The sequence below is a fragment of the Panthera pardus genome, unplaced genomic scaffold (genome assembly GCF_024362965.1).
Source record: "Panthera pardus isolate Hobbes unplaced genomic scaffold, ASM2436296v1 HiC_scaffold_18, whole genome shotgun sequence".
In the NCBI taxonomy this organism is placed as follows: domain Eukaryota; kingdom Metazoa; phylum Chordata; class Mammalia; order Carnivora; family Felidae; genus Panthera; species Panthera pardus.
In genome coordinates, this window is record NW_026526743.1 from 3,769,891 (window position 1) to 3,785,344 (window position 15,454).

Consider the following 15,454-nt stretch of genomic DNA (forward strand, 5'->3'; position numbering starts at 1 on the left):
TCTCTGTCTCCCCCTCTCTCCTTTTCTTTCTGTTTCTCTCCTGTCTCTCCCGTTTCTCCTCCCATATTGTCTCCGTCTCCATGCGCTGTCTCTTCATTCCCTCCCCGCCCCACCCCTCCTCCGGCCCAGCTGTGGGTAGGCATGCCTGCATGGTATGTGGCCGCCTGCCGGGCCAACGTCAAGAGCGGTGCCATCATGGCCAACCTGTCGGACACGGAGATCCAGCGGGAGATTGGCATCAGCAACCCCCTGCACCGGCTCAAGCTGCGCCTCGCCATCCAGGAAATGGTCTCCCTCACCTCGCCCTCAGCGCCCGCCTCCTCCCGCACGGTGAGTGTCCGGAGGCCAATCCCAGCCCTTGCCGCCTCAGGGCCCCGCCTCTTGTCCTCAGACTAGCCAATACTGGGCTCGCTAACTCCAGCCTGGTCTCTCAGACTCTCTCCCCTTGATCTCTCACCTGGATTATCCCTGGGGTCGAGGGGTGGGGTGGGGGAGGTGTTCCCCCTCAGGTCTCCCTGCCTTCCCTGTACCCCCACACCTCAGTCTGTCTTATACAGAGGGGACCCCATCCTGGAGAAAAAGCCGAATTCATGTGGTTCCTTATAAACCCCTTGGTGAGCACCCCCCCCCCCCCCCAGCTTAGCACATGCTGCTCCTTTTCCTCGAGCACCACCCCCCGCGCCCCTCACCCCCACCCCGTCCTGTTTCTCCTTCTTATCCTTGAGGCCTCACCTCAAATGTCACTACTTCCAAGAGGCCTCCCTAACTCAGCAACCGAACTGGTCACCCGCCCCATCACCCCAACACATTAACACCTAATTTTCCTCCCTAGTGTTTATTGTCTTCTAATATTTATCCTTTGATCCGTGAAGAAACGAATTCAGCAAATGTTAACTCCTTGCCCTGCTTGCTGTGTGTGTGTGTGTGTGTGTGTGTGTGTGTGTGTGTGTGTGCGCATGCGCGCGTGCGCACGCGCACGCGCGTTTATCTGAAGCCCTTGAATGTAATTTGCGGACGTCACTACTGGTTAGCTTGAAAAATGACTTCTGCAGGGCACCTGCTAACAATAAGAACATTCGCCTACGTAGCCACCGTGCCCTCATATCCAGGGACGTTACCATTATCATCAAAGTCATCTATTCAGTCTATTTTCAAATTTCCCCTCGTGCATCCCAGACCCTACCAACTGTGCACTCACGAGGAGCTACATAAATGTTTTTGAATCAGTGTATGAATTCCTAACCCGTGGGGTTCCTGGGTGCAGGTGGCCAATAAATGTGACTACGCATCCCCATATCCCCCCCCTCCCCCGCTCCAAACTTTGTCCCATTGCTGTATCTGCCACCTCATTGTGAATCCATCTGTGTGAGGTCAGAGAGGTGACGTTGTGCCCAGGACCACACAGCAAAATACCAGCAATTTACCTAAATTTGTCAGACCCCGGAGCCTTTCTTCTTCCTCTTCTCCTTCTTCTGCTTCTGTTTCTGCTTCTTCTTCTTCTTCATGTTTATTTATTGTTTTTGAGAGAGACAGAGAGACAGCACAAGCGGGTAAGAGGCAGAGAGAGAGGCGGGTGGACAGAGATCCGAAGCAGGCTCTGTGCTGGCAGCAGACAGCCCGATGCGGGGCTCGAACTCAAAACCCGCGAGATCATGACCTGCACCAAAGTCAGGCGCTTAAGGGACTGAGCCACCCAGGCGCCCCCAAAGCCCATGTTCTTTTGCCTGGTACACAGTAGGTGCTCAATAAATGATCATTTGTTTTCTCCTTCGCTGCCTGACCCAGAGCAGTGACTGTCCTTTCTGAGGCAGCAAGCAGAATGTATATAAATGGATCTGGCCTGGGCCTCTAGGAATACTACCCCGTTCCCCTCCCCTATCCACAAGCCCTCTTTCAACCTCCGTGTAACACCCCTTGTCCCTCAGTCCACAGGAAACGTGTGGATGACACACGAGGAGATGGAGTCCCTTACGGCAACGACCAAGCCTGTGAGTGCCCCCTGCCGGCGACCTTGGGGGTGGCACTAACTGTCCCTGGGGAGGGGTGGGGGGGGCGAATCTCTGTCCCTTCGTCTGTCTGTTCGTCCCTCCCTCCCTCCGCCGTCCGCCTGCCCCTTAACCCACCCCTTCTCTCCCCTCTTCCCACTAACGGGTCAGGAGACCAAGGAGATCAGCTGGGAGCAGGTAGGGGGCGTGGGGCGGGACGTGGACGCATGAACAGGCTGTGCACGCTGCATGCACACCCCTCTTTCCCCAAGCCCCACCCCCACCCTCGCCGCAGCGTTCCATCACCACCGCGGGGGGGCGCTGCACTGAGCTGGGCTTTGGACCGTCTCGTTGTGGCTTGTTGGGGGTCGGTGTAAGAGTCTGGACTTTTCCATTGTTAGCGTGGGGCACGGGCCATTCCATTATCGTGAGTTGCGGGGGGTTCAGGGGCTGTTCCGCTGCTGTAACTAGAGGGAGACATCGAGCAGTCCGTGTTCTCTATGGCTGAGAGGGAGTGGGACCGGTCCGTGTACTGGGGCAAAAGGGAAAGCATTTTGGGGAGGCAGGCAGGTCAGGCCTCAAGTTGGGGAGGGGGAGGAGGAGCTACACTTGGTTCTCAAGAAGGGGGAGGCTTGAACTCCCCCGACCTAGGTTAGACTGGGGTCTTTGCTTCCAGTCAGGGGGAGGTATTGATTGTTTCCTTATGCTACAGGGAGTGCAGGACTTTGGGCTGATTCAGAATATTGTCCTGGGCCAGATATAGCATTAATATTTTTGGACAGTGCCAGGGTGATGGATAGATCCATTATCGTTTGTTGTGGGAAGAATCCGTGGTCCTGACTTGGGGGGAATAGTGATGTTGGACGAATCCATTGTTCTAAGCTGGGACAGTGCTAGCCTAGTGCTTCGCACACCGTGCTGTTCAGGTGCCTGGGGATCTTGTGAGAATGCAGATTCTGATTCAGTAGCCTTGGGGTGGGGTCTGAGGTTCTCCAGTTCCAGAAAGTGCACGGGTGATGGTGATGCTGCGGGTCCACGGCCCCTGCTTTTGAGTAGGCAAGGGTCTATTCTGTCATTCCGAAGGAGTAAGAGACAACTGGATTGGTCCGTTGTCCTGAGCAGAGAATGACCGTTGTCCTCATGTGGGGTGGAAGAAGAACAACCTTGGGTCGGGGGCTGGGGTGCACCCTTTCATACACACATGGGAAGGGGCCAGAGGGCCTGACCCCTCCCCCACCTGCCCACGGCCCCAGATCCTGGCATATGGTGACATGAACCACGAGTGGGTGGGCAACGACTGGCTGCCCAGCCTGGGCCTGCCCCAATACCGAAGCTACTTCATGGAGTCGCTGGTGGATGCCCGCATGTTGGATCATCTTAACAAGAAGGAGCTCCGGGGTCAACTCAAGATGGTGGACAGCTTCCACAGGTGGGGGCTGCCCGGCCAATGGGGACAGCCCGGGGGGGGGCCTCACTCCCAGAGTCTTTGGCCGATGGCACCGGTGAAGGGACATTCCTTAGACTATCCTTGGCCCTTTAGCCTGGGTTCTCAGGAAATCCTGACTTCCGTGCCCTTTCCACAAATAAGATAGTTCACCAGGAAGAGTCCACGTCCTCGAAAAGCTTAGCTAGTTGACCACATACCCTGCCCAGGGGAACCAATAGGCCCTGCCTGTTGGAAACACCCCAACTCCTGCGAAGGTCAGCAATCCATAAAACTGACCCTGTGGAACAACTCCCCAGCCTTTCCCAGAAGACCGCAGCCAACGGGGAGGGAAGAAACGGCAGCCACTGGGGTTGTCCAGGCTCCTCTGTGACCCCACTTTCCCTATTGCTCAGGGTGAGTCTGCATTATGGGATCATGTGCCTGAAACGGCTCAATTACGACCGGAAGGACTTGGAGCGGAGGCGGGAAGAGAGTCAGACCCAGATCCGAGGTGAGTAGGAGTGGAAAGGTCTCCCTGGCAGCCAGGTGGAGGATTTGGGGACGGGCAAGGGAGGAGGTATGATTAGGGGAGGCGGGGGACTGGGAAGGCGGGAGCAGGGGCCTTTGGTGAGGGGGTGGAGCCAGCATGGGGGCGCGGCCAGGATGAGGCAAAGGGGGTAATTGGACCAGCTAGCAGCTGACAGTCCCTTCTGTCCCAGACGTGATGGTGTGGTCCAATGAGCGGGTCATGGGTTGGGTGTCCGGACTGGGACTGAAGGAGTTCGCCACGAACCTCACGGAGAGCGGGGTGCACGGGGCGCTTCTCGCCCTGGACGAGACCTTCGACTACTCCGACCTGGCCTTGCTCCTGCAGATCCCCACGCAGAATGCGCAGGTGAGCTACCGCTCGGGCCACACTGGGCCACACTGGGCATCCCCACCTCGCAGACTGCACGCTGCAACCCTTCCTTCACCTCTCGTCCCCAGGCCCGGCAGCTCCTGGAGAAGGAATTCAGCAACCTCATCTCCTTGGGCACAGACAGGCGGCTGGACGAGGTGGGCGCGGCGGCCGCTGAGGGGTCTCAGCTCCTAGCGGCACCTCTAGGGTCTGAGCCGAAGGGGTGGGGCTTGACTTTGCGGCGGGACGCGGTTGGAGGCGGGACTAGGGCAGGGGCGGGGTTAAAGGAGAGATGAAATCCGAGAGGTCTGGCGTCAAAGGAAGCGGCCGACTCAGACCCCGGCTCCCGTCCCTCACCCTCTGTCTGGCCCCTATACCTAGGACAGCGCCAAGTCCTTCAGCCGCTCCCCATCCTGGCGGAAGATGTTCCGAGAGAAGGACCTCCGAGGCGTAACCCCCGATTCAGCTGAGATGTTGCCCCCCAACTTTCGTTCGGCCGCAGCAGGGGCCTTGGGATCTCCGGGGCTCCCTCTCCGCAAGCTGCAGCCGGAAGGTGGGCGGCTCCCAAATGCGGCAGCCCCTCCTCCCTTCCCCTTTCTCTCTCGGGGTGGGAAGAGGACCAACTCTACATTCCAGAAGCCTCCCTCCGGGTTCCGAAATGGCCTAGTCCCTTCTCCCCCATCCAAGAAAAATGGATTGCTCAGTATGCCACACCTCGGGGTGTGGGATGGATTACTCCCTCACCCCCTTTCCAGAGTGGGAAATGAATTCGCCCGCTGTCACCCGGGGCACCCTAGATGAATCCAAGGCTGCGGGGGGGGGGGGGGGGGGGCGGGGGGGGGGCGCTGGGGGAGAGGGAGGGAAACCGGCGTGGAGCCAGGCGTTCGTTGTTATTTCGGGAGGGGAAAATCCAAGAGAGGACGCTTGAGTTTGAGGATCAGAGAAACCCTGCTCTGTGCGTGCGTGCGTGCGTCTGTGTTTGTGTGTGTGGTTGACACGCGCACCAGACTGAACACACCCCCTGCTCTCCTTCCAGGCCAGACTTCTGGGAGTTCCCGGGCAGACGGCGTTTCGGTCCGGACCTATTCCTGCTAGTGTAGGCCTCCAGGTGAGGACTGTACAGGGCGATCTTGGGGGTCCGGGGCGGCACAATGGATCTTCACTGCTCCACGTACTGCCCCGGCGTCAATGCAGGTGACCTCCCTCGGACGGAAGAATCTTCCAGAGGCTGGGCTGTTCCCCCTCCTGCCCAGAGTATGGTCTCGCCGGGGAGAGCGGGCGGGGGAGCTCGCGCCGCGGACCGGACCATCTGTACAGACAAGCGGGGAGTGCGCGTCCCCGCCTCTCAAAAGGACTGGGCCTGGACCAAACCACACGAACTGGACTGAGAGGGGGAAAGAAGAGGGCGGGAAGAAATCCCGCCCCAAACTTCCGCCTCCCTTTTCTCTACTTTGTAATTTATTGATCAGTTTCCGATGGGAGATGGGGGCCCTTTCCCCGCGGGAAGGGAGCGGGGCTTCCCTCCCGGGCCGCATGCTAGGAGAGGCTGCCCGCTCCCCTTTTTCCTCCCCCGTCGCGGGGCCCAAGTCTTCCTTCTTCGTCCGAAAGGAGGGGAGGGGGGACTCGCTGCTACAAGCCTCGCCCCACGTGCCACTCATCCCCGCCCCGCCGGGTCAGGTCGCCGGTGCCTGGGGTCAGCTGCGGGCGGAGTCCCCTCTTCCTCCCCAGTGTCTCGTGTCCCCGGGGCCCCTCCGCCCCCCGTGCTGTGGCCGTGTCCGTGCCCCGGGGGTAGGGGGTGCAGAACTGCGCTCCCGGTTCCCCTCCGGCTCCGGGGTTTGCATGGGAGAATCCTCTTTCCACGATGCCACTGGGCGACGTGGCGTGGGGGGAGGGAGGAAGGTGGGGGAGCCCTCGCCCGAGACTCTTGGTCGGCCTCCCTGCCCCAGGCGTCACTCAGTGATCACGGGTAAAGAGAACTGTTTCAAAAAGCTCCCGTGTTGACTGATTTATTCGCCAGGACCTTAGGGAACCAACCTCCTCAAGAACCCAGGAGGCCACAGGGAGTGGCCTCAGACTCCTCAGTCCCCAGTGCCCACCCGCGCGCTCCCTGGTGCCCTGAGAATCCAGACCCCACGCCTGACAATGAGGCTTCGGGGAACATGTTTATTCATATTCAATTCAATAAATATGGCTATTGGGCAGGGGTTGGAGGGCGAGGGAGGTGCGTCTGCGCCGCAGCCGCGCCGCCGGGTCAGGGTTCCGGAGTTTCCAGCATGTCCGCCAGGGCTCTGGCGAGGGGGGTGCAGGGGTTAGACAGCCGGAAGTGTTCAAAGCTCACCCCAGGCACTTAGCTAGAGGTCGCTAATCTGCCCATTTTACCGACAGGGAAATGGAGTCCCAGGGTAGTCCATAACTCAGGGGTCAGTGCCTTTCTAAACAGGGCCCTTAAATTGTCCCCCCTTTCCCCCCCCCCCCCACACTTACTGGTACAGGGAGGAGGAGAAATAGTCGACGTAGCTTCCTGCGGGAGAAAAGAGAAGAGGCTTGAGGGGTACCCCACGGGTGAAATTAGGGGGCCACTTATTCACCGAATCCGGAATCACGCCTAGCTCCGCCCCCTTTTCCCTAATTCCTTCCCTCAATTGAATTCCTTCAATTGGGACTCCTTTCAAGGTCCTGCTCCTTCCTCCTGGCTCTGGGCGTTCCCATTCTCCAGGAGCCCGGGTCCTTCCAATTCTACCTGCTTTGGCCCCGCCCATTCGTTTCTAGGCCCACCCTTGAAGCCTCTACCCCTTCCCTACTGGGCCTCAGCATCAGTCCCAAACCCTCCCTCGGCCCAGGTCCCGCCCCTCCGCGCGCGCCCCGCTCCACCCGCAGCTTTGGCCACGCCTCCGCGCCTGGCCCCGCCCCAAACCTCCCGGGCCCGCCTGCGGGGTTTGGCTCCGCCTCCACGGAGTTTGCCACGCCGGGCTTCGCCCGCGCTCACCTGGAGTGCAGACCGTTTCGCAAACCAGCGGGCAGAGGTAGCAGAACTGGCAGTGCTGGGGGCGGGGATGGGGAGAGAGAAGTTTAAGACGAGATCAGGGGCGGAGCCAGGTTGGGGGCGGGTGCCGTACAGGGGCCTGAGGCAGAGGTTAAGGTCAGAGGCGGAATGGAGTGTGGAGTTGAGGCGGCAGCAGGGGTAGGGGGTTGGGTCAGTTTGCGGACAGAGGCTAGGATTTGGGACTGTGGGTGCCCAGGGGGTTCCCGGGCATCCTGGGACTTGGTGGAACCTGGGTCCGGGGAAGGTGTCACCTGGCACTGGTCGCAGTGCTCTCCCATGTTCTCCTCGTCACAGTGACAATTCTCACATTCAGTACATCTCTGGGGACGGGAGGATTCTGGTTTAGAAGGAAACCCTAACCCCGTTTGGGAGCCACCCGCCAGTCCTCCACCCTGCCCCCTGGACAGGTCCCCAACTCCTGACGGTTCATTACTTCTGCCCCCCGCCCCCCTCCCCCGCTCAGCATCTTCCTCCAACCCACTTTCCTTGCCCCTTGCTTCCCCTGTTGCAGGGCGACACCACATCCCTCTGTCACTGTGGGCTAGACGTGCGGGTGTTTTCTTCGTCCCTACTCCCTATTCTCCTTACAGCCTGCCAGTCCCCAGCCCCATTCCACCTGCCCCTTCCACCCTACAGACCCTCCCCTCTGTCCCCATATCTGCAGGTACAGCTCAGACCTCACTCTCTTTTTCCTAGACCAATGCCCCAGCCTCCTCCCCAGCTCCTGGCCTCCAGTCTGTCCCCTACATGGCCCCAGAAATGTCTTGGTCTGGCACTGCCCCTGCCCCTCCTTTGCTCAGAGCAGTCCCAAGGCACCACCTTAGAGCCCAGGGACGAATTCCAGGGACAGCCTGGATTGGACCTGGGCTGGGGACTCACATTGCAGAAAGAGCAGTAGCCACACAGGGACCCCGGCTGGTAGTTCCCGTACTCCTGGTCGCCCTGCAGGCCTGTGGGGACAGGAGAGCAGCGGTGAAGCCAGCTGACTCTGTTCCTCCCTGCCCCCACCTGGCCAGATCACTTACCAGTGTCCTCACCGCTTTCCTCCTCACTGGAGCCACCTCCAGCCACCTCCCTCCTGGCCAGTGGGTTAGGGATGATGGTGAAGGGGAGCTCATCTTCCTCCAGTCCCTCCTCCTCCTCTTCCTCCTCTTGGTGGTCTTGGCTCAGAGGGGCCTGAACCTCAGCCTTCCCTTCCCTCCTCTCCTCCTCCTCCTCCTCCTCCTCCTGACTCAGGCTGAGGCCGTGACCTTCCTCCTCATCTTCTTCATCCTTCTGGTCCAGGCTGCCATGGAGGGTGTGCTCCTCTCCCTGTTCTGAACTTTCATCATCTTCTTCATGGGAGCTGTGGCCCTCTTCCTTCTCCTCTTCCTCCTTAGAATCTCTCTCCCTCAAATGGCTTCTATCCTTGATCCCCATGTGTTCTGGGGGCTGGGGGCTAATCTCATCTTTGATGGGTCCTCTATGGCCAATTCCTTCATCTTGGTGGCCTTGTTGCCTGTGGCTGGGAGCCTGGTGGCCAAGCTTGTCAGAGACGTCCGCATCTTCCTCCTTGGGGACCTCATGGTGGTGATGGTCTGGGACCGCTGATTTATATTCATCTGGAAAATCCTCTTCCTCAGTGCTCTTGTGGCCTTGGGGTTGGGAGCTTGCAACGTGGTGGCTGAATTTGACTGTGATCTCCTCTTCCTCCTCCTCCTCCTCCTCCTCTCCAAGACTGTGAGTATGTCTGGGACTCTGGTGCCAGTGTTCAGTGGACACATCCTCTTCCTCATCTTCTTTGTCTCCATGGCCTCGGTGCCTGTGGGCCTGGTGTCCATACTCAGTGGACATATCCTCTTCCTCATCTTCTTCTCTGTGGCCTCGGTGTCTGTGGCTGGGGATATGATGATGGTGTTCATCTGAGATGTCTTCATCCTCTTCCTTCCCGTGGCTGTGATGCCTGTGGGTGTGGTGTCCGTACTCAGTGGAGATGACATCGTCATCATCATCATCAACATCGTCGTCATCTTCTTCTCCGTGGCCTTGGTGTCCGTGGCTGAGGACATGATGGGGATGTTCTTCTGAGATGTCTTCATCCTCTTCCTTCCCGTGGCTGTGATGCCTGTGGGTGTGGTGTTCGTACTCAGTGGAGATGACATCTTCATCATCATCATCAACATCATCGTCATCTTCTTCTCCGTGGCCTCGGTGTCCATGGCTGGAGACATGATGGGGATGTTCTTCTGAGACGTCTTCATCCTCTTCCTTCCCGTGGCTGTGATGCCTGTGTGTGTGGTGTTCATACTCAGTGGAGATGACATCATCATCATCTTCATCAACATCATCGTCATCTTCTTCTCCGTGGCCTCGGTGTCCGTGGCTGAGGACATGATGGGGATGTTCTTCTGAGATGTCTTCATCCTCTTCCTTCCCGTGGCTGTGATGCCTGTGGGTGTGGTGTCCGTACTCAGTGGAGATGACATCTTCATCATCATCATCAACATCATCGTCATTTTCTTCTCTGTGGCCTCGGTGTCCATGGCTGGGGACATGATGGGGATGTTCTTCTGAGACGTCTTCATCCTCTTCTTTCCCGTGGCTTTGGTGCCTGTGGGTGCGATGTCCGTACTCAGTGGAGACGACATCATCATCATCATCAACATCGTCGTCATCTTCTTCTCCGTGGCCTCGGCGTCCATGGTGGCTGGGGACGTGATGGGGATGCTCATCTGAAGCATCCTCATCCTCTTCCTTCCCGTGGCCCCTGTGCCTGTGGGCCTGGTGTCCGTACTCCGTGGAGACAACCCCTTCCTCCTCGTCTTCATCCTCCTCCTCTCCGTGGCCTCCATGTACATGCCTGATGACATGATGGTGATGCTTGCTGGACACAACCTCACCCTCGTCCTCGTCCTCATGGCTGTGGCTTCTGTGGCTGGGGAAGTGGTGCCCATGCTCGGCTGAATCGTCCACATCTTCATTCTCATGACCTCTGTGCCCACGGGCTTGCCGAGCATGCTTTGTGAAGACTCCCTCATCAGGGACATCCTCCTCTCTGACCTCGTGGTCTCGGTACCTGTGGTCTCGGAGTCCGTGACTGTATTCCCCAGAGACATCTTCGTCCTCTTCTCCGTGGCCTCTGTGGCTCCGGAATTGATACTCTCTCTCTGTAGAAACATCCTCCTTCTCATCTCCATGGCCTCCGTGGCTGTGGATGGGGTGGCCAAACTCACCTGACACGTCCTCCGAGGGCCCCACGACTCCTGCATTGTTGTTCCAGTTGCTGGGGCCTGGCCCAGCCCCTCTCAGCTGCTGGGTCATGGCAGGGGGGAGGAGCAGGCTGGCCAGGGCGGCCCAGAGGAGAGAAGTGTGCACCCGTGGCCCACGTTGGCCCATGGGGACAGACAGGCAGCAGAGCGTTGCCCAGGGCTGGCTCCAGCTGCTGCTGTGGCTTTGTGGATGAGTTCTGGGGTCCTTGTCCCTTTTGGGGTCCTTCTCGTTCTTTCTGTCTGTGTCTTTCCTTCGCCGTGTCTCTCTCCGTCTCTGCCTTCCTCCGGCCCTCACTGCTGGACACCCCTCTGAGGCAGTCTCAGGAGCCCCCTAACCCCCCTCTCGGGCCCTCCCTCCCTAGTTCCAGCCAATAGGGTCTCTCTCCTCCCCTCTCTGTGGCTAAATTTACTTTCGGCCCTGAGTTATTCTGGGTCAGTCCCCGCCTGCCCCTCCCCTCCTGTTCTTCCTCCCAGCTGGGGAAGGGGTGGGTGAAGGGGTCTCTCCTTGGCCAGGAATGGGGGCCAAGGACTTGACTTTGGACTGCCAACAAGTTCACGTTTGGCAGCTGCAAAGGTAATGGATAGAATTTTAGTGGGCCAAGTTGCGGGAGCCTGAGGCAGGGGGGAGGAGGGCAGAAGGGACGCATCTGAGAGGAGAGACCCCTCCCGTGGAAGACCGGGGGTTAGACTGGGGGGAGCTTCTGGCCAGAATGGGATCCTTTGTGGAGAGAATGGATGACAACACGGAGGCCCTGGACACGGGTGGAGACAATTGGCCCCAACACACGCACCTGTGACCTCCTGTCCCTGGAACTGAGAGCCAAGGGCAGGAGGCCAGGCCAGGCCAGGGCTATAAATACAGCAAGGGGGTGGGGGTTCAGGTTACCCAGCGAGGCCGCAGCTGTCCTTGTCAGAGCCGGCAGGGGACACGTGGCCCTGCTTATCTATGTGTCATTATCTCCCGTTCCTCACCATGCCACTACTGCCCTGGCTTTTTGGGTCCCCATCCCTCCTTATGGGTCTCCCGCTCTCATTCCTGTCATTCAGTTTCTGAGGGTCCCCGCTCCTCCACCCCAGGATTCTGTCTTCCTGTCACTCTGAACCTCTGCTCTCCACCCAACTCTTGGTCTCTCTCTCTGTCTCTCCCTGAGTCAGTGTACCTGCCCCCCCATCTCTGTTCACCCCCTTTCTGATTCTCTTCCTCCCACCTAAATGTCAGTGCCCTCCACGCATGGATTAATTTACCCCTTCTCTATCTCTGGCATTCCCTCTTGGGTCCCTGTCCCCCTCTCTCTGGTTCCCTCTTCCCCTGGCTCTGAGTCTCTGTCCCTCCTTCTCTGGATCCTTGTCCCCTCTCTCTGGTCTCTGGTCCCCTGTCTCGGTTCTCTGGCCCCTCCCCCCTACTCTGGGTTTTTGTTCTCCCCTTCTCTGAATTTCTGTCCCCCTCTCTCCGAGCCTCTGTCCCCCTGTGCGTCTCCTCCTGGCCGGCCCGTCGGGCCCTTTGCCCCGCCTCTCGCTCTACACGTCCACAAGACTTCCCGCCCCCCAGATCCTGCACCGCCCCCCAGATCCTGCAACGCCCCGGGCTGAGCTGGGAAGTGGCGGATCCGGTTGGTCCTGGGCGGGTCTGGAGTCAGGGTTGGCCCGGACGGAATGTAGGCACCCGGATAGGTTGCGGCGGCTGCGGCAGCATGGTGGGTCCGGAGAAGGAGCAGGTACAGCGGCCGGACTCCCGGGTCTGAATGAACAGGGAGCCGGAGGCTTAGCCTCCTGGTTCCCGGAGAGGAGGGCGCTGGAGACCCAGATTCTTGGGTCAGACAAAGGAGAGGGTCGTGGGGGTCGCTGGGGGGGGGCTCCGGACTCCTGGGTCCTTGGGGACAAATACGAGGGAGGCTGGGGGAGGAAGGCGCTGGGGTCCCGGACTGCTGGGTCCCCGGGTAGGGTGCGGGGTGGTGGGCGACTCCGGGTCCTATAGGACTGAACTGGAGCCCTCCCACCTCTTGTTCCTGTCCCTAGGGCTGGATCCCCAAGATCTTCAAGAAGAAGACGTGCACGACATTCATCGTTGACCCCACAGACTCGGGGTGAGGAACTCGCCCCAGGGACCGAGCCCAGAGCATCCCCGGAGCGTTCCCGGAGCGTCCCGGCCCACCGACCCCACTCACCTACCCCCCCACCCCCTTATGTCATTGCGGACACTCCCAAGGGCGTTCCCGGTGGCGCTCTCCCTCGGGGGAGGGTTTGGGTCCCTGTGGACGCTTCCAACTTCCCTTGCCTGGTCGGAGTCAGTGTTAAAGCCCCCAGGGCTTGGTTCTGTTTCTTTCCTTCCCTGCGTCTCCTCTTTGTGTCTCCTTGCCTCACTTTCTCCTTTGGCTGTTTCTGTTTCATTCATTCATTCATTCATTCATCCATCCGTCCATCCGAGAAGCCTTCATTCAGTGCTCCCAAGGGAGCACAATTATCGGGAGCACGGGCCCTGCCAGGGTTCAAATGTCACCTGGGATTGGTGCTGTGTGGCTTTGGGTAAATCATTTCACCTCTCTGGGCCTCATCTGTCACCTGGACAGACAGACAGGCCGCCTCCTGAGTGGAGCATATATTGTGAGGATTTAAACAAGTAAATGCTCGTGATGTTTCTGGAACAGCGCCCAGCACACGGTTTGCGCTGGAAAAGGCCTGCCATCCCCCCTGGAAGATAGCAGTCACCACCGTGCGCGGGCCCCGTGCGCGGGCTCCGTGCGCGGGGCCACTCGCGTGAGTCCCGTGGGGTGTTTGCCTCCCTTGAGGAGCTCCCGGCTTTCAGTGACGGTCTTTCCATTGGGTTCTGGCCTGTGGTTGTTTTCAAGACAATCTTCGGGGCGTGGGAAATGTCAGCATTCCTAACGTTGCGTGTGCTGTGAACACATTAGCGCAGTGTGGCTTGCGATCATGTATAAATAAACAGATCTACATTACTGGGGGGTGAGTGCTCTAAACCTTTCTGCTGATGGGGAGTGTGGCCAAGGCAGTTTCGGAACCTCTGGGCTGGTGGGAAGAGGACCGGAAGGCACGGAGACAGGAACTCGGCAAGACTGCAGCTGGCCCTGCGGGAGCCCCGAGGAGAGTCTGGCTAAGGCTGGGGAGGGGACGAGGAGGAGCCAAGGGAGTGGCATTTGAAGGATGAGTTGGAGTTTGACAGTTGAAGGCAGTATAGAGAGAAGAGGTGGGGTGGAGGGTGAAGGTGGTTCCAGGTATGGGGTGTGCAGCGTGTGCGGTATGGCTGGAGAATGGAGCGAAGTTCAAGGTGCAGGAGGGCTCTGTGGCGGAGGGTGGGGCCGGACGGCTCTGGGCCTCACCGGCGGGGACCTTGGCCTGGGGGTGCTGGGGTGCTGTGGGAGGGGCGGGGTCAGCTCTGGGTGTGGAAAGACCCGCTGGGACTTGTGTCAGGTTGAATAGGAGTTCTGGAAGGCCCGGAAGAGGCTGGGCTAGGGTCTGGGTGGGACCAGAAGAGGCCTGAGCCAGGCCAGAGCTGTGGGGACACAGGGCTGGGACAGGGGCAGGAGCTTGGGGACCGATGGATTTCAGGAGCAAGAGGCGAGTGAGAAGGGGGACGATGGCTCCTGGACCTCTGGTCTGGGACCTGGGAGACAGTGGGATTGTCCCTGAGATGGAGAATCCAGGAGGAGGAGGGGCTGTGCTGGTAATTCTGAGACTTGGTTTTTTTTGTTCGTTTTTGGTTTTTTTTTCACGGAAGAGTATTTTTTTTTTTTTTAGAGAGAAAGAGTGGGAGAGGGGCCGAGGGAGAGGGAGACAGAGAATCCCAAGCAGGCTCGGAGCCTGACAGGGGGCTCGAACCCACGAATTGTGAGATCATGACCTGAGGCAAAATCAAGAGTCGCACGCTTAACCGCCTGAGCCCCCCAGGTGCCCCGCGTGGAAGAGTATTTTTGAAAACCTGTCTCTGAACACCTGAAAACAAACATGCCACCTCAGGCCACCCCAGTTGCTAGCACATTCACAGGCTTTCCACCTCCTGCTTCTTTCCCTTGCGTTCCTTCCTTGGCCTCTGGGGGCATCGAGTTTGAGACCCAGGTTGGGAAGCCATGTGGCCCAGGGTTCTGGGAGGTGCAGAGAGAGAGAGAGAGCGCGAAGGCCACGAATGATGCCGGGACAAGGCAGCGAGGGAAGGAGGGGTTCCCTGCCAAGGAAAGGAAAGGGTTTTTTAGACTCAGAGCCTTTTAGCAGTGACCAGTGCTATTTCATGATAGTCACCTGAGACCTGAATAGGGGCCATTGTATTTGGGGACATGTCGGTAATTGCTGATGTTATCAGGAACAGTTTCAGCTCTGGTGACTTCACAGAGGAAGAAAGGTAGGAGGTGAGAAGTGCAGAGAGGGAGTCTGCCAGTTCTGCTCACCAGAACTTTCTGCAACGGGGGCAGTGTTCCGAATCCATATCCAATATGGCAGCCACTGGCCACATGTGGTTCCTGAGCACTTGAAACGTGGCCAGAGCTGAATTTTTAATTGTATTTAATTTTAATTTATTTAAATGTAAAGAGCCACCAGTCGGTTAAGTGTAGGACTGCTGATTTCGGTTCAGGTCATAATGTCACAGCTCGTGAGTTCAAGCCCCATGTCCGGCCCTGCGCCGATAACACAGGTCCTGCTTGGGATTCTCTGTCTCCCTCTCTCTCTGCCCCTGCCCCACTTGTGCTGTCTCCCCCCACTCCAAAAATATATATAAATAAATAAACTTAAAACAATTATTTTAAAAAGGTGTAAAGAGCCACATGCGGCTATGGTCTACTGTATTAGACGGCTGAGGTTCTGGAACATTCCATGAAGGAGTTTTGCCTACAGGGCTAGTGGGAA

The 15,454-nt window shown here is 58.5% G+C and overlaps 3 protein-coding genes across 7 annotated transcripts in view; 2 read left to right on the forward strand and 1 right to left on the reverse strand.

The window, feature by feature from the left end:
- The window catches only part of PPFIA3 (PTPRF interacting protein alpha 3), a 29,303-nt gene extending 15,749 nt beyond the window's left edge, over nt 1-13,554 (forward strand). For 2 of the 5 annotated variants that reach the window (XM_053905605.1, XM_053905603.1), the window contains exons 21-30: nt 130-330; nt 1,926-1,988; nt 2,157-2,183; nt 3,239-3,414; nt 3,825-3,922; nt 4,131-4,306; nt 4,399-4,467; nt 4,691-4,862; nt 5,346-5,417; nt 5,504-6,297. In XM_053905605.1, coding sequence (XP_053761580.1) covers nt 130-330; nt 1,926-1,988; nt 2,157-2,183; nt 3,239-3,414; nt 3,825-3,922; nt 4,131-4,306; nt 4,399-4,467; nt 4,691-4,862; nt 5,346-5,404 — 1,041 coding nt within the window. In that variant the 3' untranslated portion in view covers nt 5,405-5,417; nt 5,504-6,297. Of the gene's footprint in view, nt 1-129; nt 331-1,925; nt 1,989-2,156; nt 2,184-3,238; nt 3,415-3,824; nt 3,923-4,130; nt 4,307-4,398; nt 4,468-4,690; nt 4,863-5,345; nt 5,418-5,503; nt 6,298-12,616 lie in introns of those variants that run through there. The other 3 variants (XM_053905607.1, XM_053905606.1, XM_053905604.1) reach the window with 2 other exon arrangements.
- On the reverse strand, nt 6,453-10,937 carry HRC (histidine rich calcium binding protein). Its single transcript, XM_053905608.1, has 6 exons — nt 8,378-10,937; nt 8,232-8,302; nt 7,604-7,672; nt 7,296-7,350; nt 6,794-6,830; nt 6,453-6,597 (listed from the first exon to the last, which is right to left on the reverse strand). The coding sequence occupies exons 1-6, from the start codon at nt 10,725-10,727 to the stop codon at nt 6,561-6,563; spliced, it is 2,619 nt and encodes an 872-aa protein (XP_053761583.1). The 5' UTR covers nt 10,728-10,937; the 3' UTR covers nt 6,453-6,560.
- TRPM4 (transient receptor potential cation channel subfamily M member 4) overlaps nt 11,335-15,454 on the forward strand; it is a 40,322-nt gene continuing 36,202 nt past the window's right edge. The window contains 2 exon segments of the mRNA XM_053905602.1: nt 11,335-12,315; nt 12,617-12,684. Of these exon segments, the coding sequence (XP_053761577.1) occupies nt 12,292-12,315; nt 12,617-12,684 (92 nt within the window). The 5' untranslated portion in view covers nt 11,335-12,291.